This window comes from Olea europaea, chromosome 19, assembly GCF_002742605.1.
Source record: "Olea europaea var. sylvestris chromosome 19, O_europaea_v1, whole genome shotgun sequence".
Taxonomy (NCBI): Eukaryota; Viridiplantae; Streptophyta; class Magnoliopsida; order Lamiales; family Oleaceae; genus Olea; species Olea europaea.
The window spans coordinates 4878696-4889617 of NC_036255.1; the positions used below are offsets into that span (position 1 = coordinate 4878696).

General features: G+C 29.8%; 1 protein-coding gene across 1 annotated transcript; it reads left to right on the forward strand.

Moving 5' to 3' along the window:
* The first annotated feature begins 1566 nt into the window (after window positions 1-1566).
* Window positions 1567-3801, forward strand: LOC111368236 (protein MOTHER of FT and TFL1-like). The gene is made up of 4 exons (XM_022989484.1): window positions 1567-1770; window positions 1858-1919; window positions 3184-3224; window positions 3435-3801. The coding sequence occupies exons 1-4, from the start codon at window positions 1567-1569 to the stop codon at window positions 3656-3658; spliced, it is 531 nt and encodes a 176-aa protein (XP_022845252.1). The 3' UTR covers window positions 3659-3801.
* The last annotated feature ends 7121 nt before the right edge of the window (window positions 3802-10922 follow it).

Consider the following 10922-nt stretch of genomic DNA (forward strand, 5'->3'; position numbering starts at 1 on the left):
TTTTGGTTATGTGTGAATTTATTTGAATGTTAACTTTTAAAATAAAAAATTGCCCTCGCAACTAGGGGGAAGTTATGGGACAAATAATAATAATAATAATAATAATTATTATTATTATTATTATTATTACTACTGAGTTGATACATTGAAAAAAAAAATCCACCAAAAAAATGAATTTTCATCAAAAAATTATATTTTTCCTCTTCAAACCCTCCCTTTGCCCCTACCCACAACATAAAACCCGACTCTGCCATTTGGACAGTTGTTAAGTATCATGGCGAACATCACTCTAGCTAATTTTTTTGTGTCCCTTTTAGTGGAGCTAAAAAATTAGATTTTTAATAGATTTTGATAAAATATAATGTGGACCTACAAAATAGGTAACTATTTGTTTTGAAAAATAAATTAAATTTTTGAAATTTTTTTAAATACGCTTTTGTATGAATAACGCCATTTTTAAATCTTTCTTATTTATCAATTATTCATGTGTGTGTATTAATGTAATATTCTTCCATAATTAAAATACATTCCAAATTATGTGAGTCCCATTCTTTGAAAAAAAAATTGCATTCTTAAACATTATTTTGACATTATTTCAATCACGCATTTTTAATAAAATAGTACTCCACGTAAATTCAAAATTTTTTCTTATTTTTAACGACATATTTTCCATCAATACACTATTTAAAATGCATTTTCCCCCTAAAATGGGGCTCAACCAAGGGCTGCAAGCAGAGCGGACCGGGCGGGGCATATAAGGTCAATTGACCCCCCCAGTTTTTGATTTTTTTTTGAATGTCAATGTTTAAAACTTACACGATAAATATATAATGCAACAGATGGCTCCAAACTCAGTTTTGTATCTTTGTCTCTCTTCCAATATATCGACTGCGAACGCCACTATCATTTACAATTTATCTATCGTTTGAAAGTTTGATTACGACCCTCTAACACAACATGTCTAAGTCCGCCCTTTGTTACAAGAGGATGTGATAGTTATTTTACTATGCCAAGCAATGGAAAGTTTTCCAAGTACTCTTCATAGAATCTTACAGCGCAGCACATGATTAGTAGGTTTTTGTTTATATTCTTGCCAACTATCGATGAAATTGTGCCAATTGTCCAATTCTATGAAATTTGCTATGTACTACGGCCAATTTGAATAGAATAAGGAGCGTTTGAGCCCCTTTAATTTTGAAAAATGTGTTATGAAATAGCGATTGATGTAGAGTGTATGGTTAAAAAAAATGAAGATTTTTTATTTACGTGTAATATTATTTAATAAAGAATGTGTGATTGAAAATGAGTATTGTAGAAAAAATAATGTAATAGAATGTAAAATAATAGATGACAATTAGGGCTATTGAGAAATCCACGTGGTGATCCTCCATAATCAACCGTTTTCGCCACGTGTCGACCAATAAAAGTTTTCACCACGTGTTAACGCAATAGACTTTCTCTCTCCTACTCTTGTTTCATTTGTCTATCCGATATCATCTGGAGTAATAAACACACAGTCGTAACTCGTAATTAGTGCATTGCTGTGTTGATTTGATTTGTAAATTCATGAACATTAGGGCTGCAGTGGATCCCTTGGTGACGGCGAAAGTGATCGGAGATGTGATTGATAAGTTCGTTCCGGCTGCCGAGTTGACTGTGCAATATGAATCAACGCCTGAGGCTAACGGTTGCGATATCAATCCATCGTCGGCTGTCAGAAAACCTCACGTTCATATCAGTGGTTCTCGTGGCTCTCCTAATTATACTCTTGTAATTCCACAATTGTTACAAACTAAATTAAAAAGTTCATTCTGCGTGTTAATTGAATCTAACCTGACTTGGATTGACTATTTTTAGGTAATCGTTGATCCCGATGCTCGAAGACCGAGTGAACCAACTTTCAGAGAGGGGCTCCACTGGTAAATATTACTAGTAGCATTGCCTATTAAACCTTTCTATTGAAGTAAAGTAGATCAAATCCCTATAAGTTGGTAAATATTTTTAGCATATAACGATGTGAGATTTAATTGCTTAACGTAGATCAAGTCCTTATAAATTGGTTTATATTTTCATCGGATAATGATGTGAGATTTTATTGCTTAACATGTCTCGTAAGATGGTGGCTCGTTTGAGCAGACCAATCTTGTAAACGTGTGTTCGTTGTTGAGACTTAATCAGATCGGATTGCTCATTAGAGTTTAATGAACTCTAATACCATATTAAAACTTGAGATTTTATCTCAAAAGGTTTTTTGTGTGCCGGGTAGCGCGCGTTTAGATTCGTCGCGTGATTGTCCAGGCGAGGTAGGAGATCTATACGAACAAAGCATTTCTCTTTCTGGCTGTTTTCATGTATCAAATCCAATGTCCTTTTCTTTCTATGAGAAAAAGAAGTGTGGAGGAGAAGCAGCCGAGCTCTTTCTCTTCGCTTCTTGGGCAAAAGAAAAAAGCAATGCGTAGTCACATCTGTTGGATCAACATCCGACTTGAAAGAATGTTCGGCAAGGGTTTGTAGAACGAAGGGAGTGTACAATTGGAGCGCGGCCCCAACAATCAACTTTCCACTTTTGATGTCCCACGATTATGCGAGTTTAGAAACTAAGGAGAAGGACAGGGGTCACCGCTCCGTAGGCATATAACATTTTTAGTTGGAGTTGTTCAAGTCTTTATTTATCTTTATTCGATGCGAAATTTTATCCTTAACACTATTTATGGGAAAAAAAGTAGAAATCTTATGTTTCCTTTGTTTCTTTTGGCGAGCACAAAATGCACTCACACTGTCACATAATGAAAATGCTGCTGTCATGGCCACAAATAATGCTTAGCCATCACTTTTATGCAATGCAAACTGTGGTTGCCTATGAATTTCTACTTGCCATTTCTTTCATAAGCTAATTCTTATAAAAGTTTAATGTAGAGAGACGAAACACGTTATCTATGTCCCCGAAGTCTTGTCCCCCTTTTTTCTTTTCTCATACGAATTTCAATAAACGAAAATTTTAATGGATATATATTTATTTAAATTAAGACACCGTTTGCAAATTTTATATATCTTTTATAAAAAGAAATAATATAAAGTCACGGATATTCACACATTTTCGATTGAATTTAAAACAATTTATAAATTGTGTATCCAAATGGAGGGTTAGGCTAAAACATGATTTCTTGATTTTGATTCTTGCAGGATGGTCATAAATATTCCAGAGGGAGCTGATGCGAGTGAAGGTTATGTTAGACTCTACTATTTTGTTATTTAGACCCAGTTTGACAAAACTTCTGTGTGGTTGAAAAATGGATAAAATTGTGATCCAATAAAATATATTGTTGTAATTAAAGTTTGATCAACTTATAATCTCAAATAAATTTTGTCAAGGTCTATACCGACCTTGATATCATAAAAAATATTTAATATTTGGATTTGGATTATTATTGCAGGCAAAGAGCTGATGCCATACATGGGACCTCAACCACCATCAGGCATTCACCGATGCGTATTTGTGGCTTTCAAGCAGAAAGGTGTACTGGAAATTGTGAAAACCCGGCCAGTTGAGCGTCAAAACTTCATCACTCGTAAGTTCACTGGCGAGAATGAGCTTGGACTACCGGCAACTGCATTGTATTTCAACTCGCAAAGCAACCAAAAAAGTAAGAAAAAATAGATGACGAAGGTGTTCTGGTGAATTTTAAGATATAGACGTTTGTGTTGTTATATGTTTTCTTTTTCCTTAAAGAAGAGTAGCTAGCTTGGTTTAGCAGAATAATTTAATTATGATATTATGAGATGTAACTGTGATGTTTTAAATATTACAATTATGCTACACAAGCCGGCTCAAAGACAGGCTAAAAAATAGGGGAACACATGTCGACATAGGATTTGACAATTTGAAAAAAAAAAGAAAAAAAAAAGAAACAAACATCCAACCACATGCTATCAAGTCAGTTTGTCCCACTTTTGCCTGTTTCTGAACTTGTTCAACCATCATTATTCTAAATATTATGGGAAACGCTTACCATGCAAGCACAAGAGAAAGGCTTTCATCACTTGAGCCTTAGGTGTATGCAGGAAACTTGCACTTTGCCTTCTTAAGAAGAAGGGTTTACCTGGTAGGCCCGACAACGGATATTTAGAACTCAAATGTCAATATTTACTCTCTCACAATATCCATTTTTTGAGAGTCGTTGAATAATGTTTTGTCTGTTGGGTCATGACTTTAAGAGTATTCAAATAATGTTTTTTTTCCCCATTACATATTCGACTCCGATGAACAACCTTTTTGCGTGTTCATGGTGGGAGTTGCGTCTCATGGTTTATCCCAGAGGAATTCTTTTCCATTGCTTTACATGAAGGCGAAGAAAGGAGTGGCCTACCTATTTGACTCCTATGAACAACTTAAGGGTATCTATGGTGTGCGTCGTGTGATAATGTTTTTCTAGTGGGTCATGGCTTTATGGGTATTAATGAAATCGAGTATTTGTTTCTTTAGTATGAAGAAGAGGATGGGAGTCGCTACCTATTTGACTCCATACTTTTAGATATTCATGGCTCAAGTTGTGGAATAATGTTTTAGCCGTGGGTCAATTGAGATTGTGATAAATTTTAAAAATCCTTCAAAATTTAGGTGTCCTCAATTGAGATTAGGTGTCCACAATTGAAATTTTAAGGAAATTCATTGAAATCCTTTGAAATTTAGGTATCCTCAATAATTAGTGAATTTATAAAGATTTCATTAATAGAGGAATTTTAGAAGTTTTGGATTGATTTCAAGCTTAAAAATACGTAGAGCCAAATCTTTTGAAATTGCTATATTTGATGAGATTCTTATGAAATCTATGGAAATTTATTAAAATCCATGAAATTCATTAGAATTTATAATCTTTTAAAATTCATCAACATCTTAGTTGAAGATACTCCGAAAGTTTTTCTTTCTTTAGTATGAAGAATAGGAAGGCAATTGCCTACCTATTTGATTCTGATTAACAACTTTTGGATACTTGTGATGTATGTTGTCTGCTAATGTTCTTTCCGTGGGTCATGGCTTTAAGCATATTAATGAAATAGCATTTTTCCTTTTTTAGTAAGAAGACGAGCAATGGTATTGTCTACCTGTTTGATTCCAATTAATGACCTCGAAATTTTCAAAAGATGAGTCGTGTGACCATGTTTTGCTTGATGGATGTGGCTTTAACGATATCCATGAAATTGCATTTCTTTTTCGTTAGTAAGAAGAAGATGATGAAAAGGAATGGATTCACGTACCTATTTGCTTCCAATGAACAATGTATTGGTATTTGTGGTGATAGTCACGTGACAAATTTTTTTTTTGTGGGTCACGTCTTTAAGGGTATTCACTAAGTTGTGTTTTTGTTTCTTTTCTTTAGTATTAGTCGTTGTCACGTGCGTTGCACGAATTTTGTATTTATCATATTTTTATTAGCGTATGAATTTTAATTTTTTTGAAAGTTTTTGAAGTAATATTTAGAAATATTTTCATGATATAAGAAAATGATTGCAAATTATTTTTACAATTGCAACAGTATTGTGTTATCTGAAAAAATATGCTTGTATTTTCATACTTAAATAAGAAATATATGAGGTTATACAAATTATTTTGCTTGCATTCTTTGATAGTGTTGATATGATTGAATTGAATGTGAAGATTATATTTCTAAATTTTGTGTAATTCAATATTGAAAAATTGAAGATTAAGCATAAAATTATGAATCGACTTGCATATTCTTATGCGTTTTATATTTTGTCCTTCATATATTTTAATATTTATTTTATGCTTATGTTGAAAAAATAAAAATCTAAATTTTTTTTTGATATTCGGTTTGGTAAGTGAATGTATGGTGTTCTGCATTCTCGATATTTGTAAGTGCAAAAATCAGTATATACGGTAAGCTGCAATAAGGTAGGTAGCATATACGGTAAGTTGCCTACAAATACGGTAGGCTATATATACGGTAAGCTGCAAATACGGTAGACAGCATATACGGTATTGAAATTTGTTATAGTGGACGAAACCGGATTCATTCATACCCTATATGCACTTTACATATTATATATGCAACATACCGTATTTACGCATACTGTATTTGTAGCTTACCATATATGTAGCATATCGTATTTATAGCATACCATATTTGTATCAGACCGTATTTGCAGCATACTGTATTTGCATCATACCGTATTTACAGCACACCGTATATGCAGCACACCGTATTTAAAACATACCATATTTGCACATATTGTCTTTAGATACCGTATTTGGTAGATATTGGTTTTATAATTCAATATTGTTTTCTTTTTTATAATTTTATTTCGGGGAATTTTTTTGAAAAAAAAAGTGATTATGAAATTGCTAATTTTTAAATGTGTTTTTTGTTGAAGATAAAAATGATTTTTTTATGCTATTCGTAAAAAAAAAAATTATAGTAATTTTATTATCGTAATAAGAAGATTTACTACGATTATTTTAAAAAAAATTCACAACACAATAAATCCATACTTTTAACCTGGTGACTGCAAAAGTCTTTTGTGTATCAATAAAACATTTCCCATTCAAACAATAATGCCAAATTTCTTAGCATCATGCTTTCATTTTCTTCTTTTCACAAATTTTAGTTTTTTCGTTTTTGTCTTCTTCATTTTTCTAGATTCTTTTGATGTTAGCAATGATTATTTCTTTGAGATTTTTTTGTATTATATTGAAATTAAACTTATTCTTGTAATTATATTTTTTATTAGATTTAATGCATATTTTTAACTAATAAAATAACAAACTAAACAAATATTAGATTGCATGATTAAATTTTAAAAAAAATAAAAAGTCGCTGCATAACTGCACAGATTGTATTATAGCATATTCGGTAAGCTATATGTTGTAATATGCATATTGCTGTAATATAACAAAAAAAAATTGTGCAGCAATAATTTCTCATTATATTATGCTAAACATTGTATTATAACATATACGTATAGTATGTTATATCTTAACTATAACATATAGTATTATAGCATACCGTATTTGCACATATTGTCTTTAGACTAATCACCAACATTTGTTATAAATAAATCCAAGTCCCATGTAATGTAGATTTAATTCATATTAATTTGCACAATTGTATTTCTAGTATAGACATTGCAGTGGTTTAATTTGCTCTAGAATAACTTCAAAGTTATTTTGCATCGACATAAGAAATTTCAAATGTATAATATGTGCCACTGCATAATTATAAATCGACTTGCATATTCATATGCGTTTTATATTTTGTCCTTCATATATTTTAATATTTATTTTATATCTGAAATTTTTTTCTGACATTCGGTTTGATAAGTGAATGTAGGGTGTTCTGCACTCTCAGTATTTGTAAGTGCAAAAATCGGTATATACGGTAAGCTGCACATATAGTAGGTAGCATATACGGTATTGAAATTTATCGTAGTGGACGAAATCAGATTCATTCATACCGTATATGCATTATATATACCGTATATGCAACATACCGTATTTACAGCTTACCGTATATGCAGCATACTGTATTTGCATCATACCGTATATGCAGCACACCGTATTTACAGCATACCGTATTTGCATCATATAGTATTACAGCATACTGTATTTGCATTATACCGTATATGCAGCACACCGTATTTACAGCATACCGTATACCGTATTTACAGCATATATTTGTATCATACCATATATACAGTATACCGTATTTACAGCATACCGTATTTGCACATATTGTCTTTAGATACCGTATTTGGCGGATATTGGTTTTTGTAATTCAATATTGTTTTCTTTTTTATAATTGTATTTTTGGGAATTAAAAAAAAAGTGATTATGAAATTGCTAATTTTTAAATGTGTTTTTTTGTTGAAAATAGAAATGATTTTTTATGTTATTTGTAAAAAAAAAAAAAATTTGTAAATTTTTTTTTTTTACTTCTCACTGTACAGAGAGTTTGCCAAATCTGCACACATAGTTTGCCATCTTTCCGCATTGTGCGGAGATGAGTTTTTTTTTCCTTTTTTTATTTGCTCATGGGTGTTTATATTTACTAAAATTATTATTATTTTTTTAATGCTAGTGACATGATGTATGAAAGAACATTTGTTTGACATAAACAAAATGGAAAATAAAAAATGACATCATGCATAGTAAAATTGGATTAATTTACTATTGCATCAATAGTAGATCCTCCTTTCCCTTTTTATAAGAAGTTTTATATATATATATATAAACAAAAAAAAAGAAGAGTCCGTGCACGGAGGCCCAAAAAAAAGGACAAAAAAAATCAATGCACTCTATACACGGGCGTAGTTTTTTCTCCCCACTTGGAAAAAATTAAAATTTTATATAATTTTAAAAAATACAAAATTAAAAAATTAAAAAAAATTTACAAAAAAGTATATAAATATTATTTTGTTAAAATTGAAAAATTAAGCTTTACTTAAAAGAGAAAAGAATAAAAAAGAAATTTAAATAAATTGATAAAAAGAATAATTACTTATAATAAAAAAAAAAATATAAACTTTGTCATGGAGACATTTTCCTCCGTGCACGGAGGCATTTATTCAGCTAAGTTTTTTTTCCTTTTCCCCTCCTTGCACGGAGACGCTGTCTCCATGCATGGAGACTAACCCATGCAGTTATAAATTGAAAGAAAATATCCACATATACAAACATTTAAATAATAAACTCAGGTTCGCACGTAAAATAACTTGAAGTGGCACTTACTGGATGACCAACTCCCTTGTTTGTGTAAGAATTAGAACCCTAACAGCAGGCCTATTTTTGGACGATACAACAGTCACTCCAAGGTTGGTAAGGCAAAAGAATTTTTAAAAAATTTTAAATTAATTTTATTTGAAAGAGAAAAAAATTTAAATAAATTGATAAAAAAACAATTATTTATAAAGTAAAATTTTCAATTTTAATTAAATAATATTTATATATCCTTCATTAAATTTTCAAAACTTTATTTTATTTTTTACTTCTAAATAATTTTAAACGAATTTTTTTACTTATATAAGTAATTTTTACATATATTAGAAATATTTTTTTGTTAATATGCTTATTTTTAATTTTTTTTTACTAAAAGTGAATTTTTTTTATTTTTTATTTTTTTACTTATAAAAGTGGTCAGCACGGAGTAAGGCGGGAGGGTATGGAAAGTTGCATGTTAGATAGATTCACATTGCCTCTCTTACACTATATATATAATACAATAATATAAGCAAATGAGTTGATTTGAAAAGGCGTGGTCATAGCGTATGAAAATGGAGAACGGAAAAGTAAAAAAAAAAAAAAAATTGAATAATCCTTCGCGCACGGAGACTACACTATATATAATTTTTTTAAATTCTTCTCTTCAATTTTTTTAATGTACAAATAACTTTTTCGTTAAAACTGAAATATTAAGTTTTATTTGGAAGAGAAAAGAATTAAAAAGAAAAAAATAATTGATTTTTTTAAAGAAAAAACGCATTTGTTAACGCATACATTTAATCTCCATTTAACAATTTTCGATATTTATTTAGATAATTTGATATCTTTACGATATAGTTCCCAAAATGAGCTTCGAGAGAATGTAAAACATTTATCAATTCGACTATCTACAATCATCGATGAATTTTTAAAGTTAGCTTGTTATCGAAAATTTCGAAATAGTAATAAAATAATTGATTTTTTAAAGAAAAAATGACTTATGCGTATTTTTTAACACATACGTTTAATGTCTGTTTAATTATTTTTGATATCTACTTAGATCATTCGATGTCTCTACGATATAGTTCTCAAAATGAGTTTCGAGAGAATGTAAAATATTTATCGATTCGACTATCGTATAATCGTCGATGAATTTTTAAAGTTAGCTTGTTATCAAAAATTTCGAAATATAGTTTGAAAATGCCTACTTTGACGTCCCATAACATTTGCTATGATTGACCGTTTCACGTACCGTTAACGATGTGCAATACTATGCCGGGAGTATTTAAAAACAATATTAAGAATGTAATATTTTGACTTCGTTTGATATCTCGTAATGAGCTTGAAAATGAACACAAAAACATAAGTAAAAAAATAAAATTCATTTATCTTCTCTGTGGATGGAGACCACGGAGACCTTGGTCTCCTTGCACGCCCAAGGTCTACGTACACGAGACCTCATGTCTCCGTGCACGGAGGCTCAGTCTTCTTATTTTTTTTCTTCTTTTTTAAATAAAAGCTAATATATATATATATTATTCTTTTAATTTTTAATTTTTTAAATTTTTTACAACTTGAAGCAAACTTTTTACTATGTAAAGAAATATATTTAAAACTTTGAGTTAATATTTAATCAAAAGTAATATTTAGATAAATTTAATTTAAAAAATTCAATATTATTATAAAATTAAATATTGTCTAAAATTATTAGATATATCCCACTACGATGATATAGTTTTTTTTATTTATAATAATGTAAAAAAAAAAAATCCATGCACTCTATGCAAGGAGGAACGCATCGTTTTTGCTCCCCACTTGGAAAAAAAATGAAATTTTAAATAATTGAAAAAAATTAAGTCATACCGCATAATTTTTTTGAGCAAAATGATGTATTGAGAAAAATGTTGCGAAAAAATAATAAATAGTAATAAAAAAATTGATTTTTTTAAGAAAAACGACTTATACGCATTTTTTAACACATACATTTAATATCTGTTTAACTATTTTCGATATTTATTTAGATCATTCAATATCTCTACGATATAGTTCTCAAAATGAGTTTCGAGAGAATGTAAAACATTTATAATTCGTACAATCGTCGACGAATTTTTAAAGTTAGCTTGTTATCGAAAATTTTGAAATAGTAATAAAATAATTGATTTTTTTAAGAAAAACGATTTATGCGTATTTTTTTAACACATACGTTTAA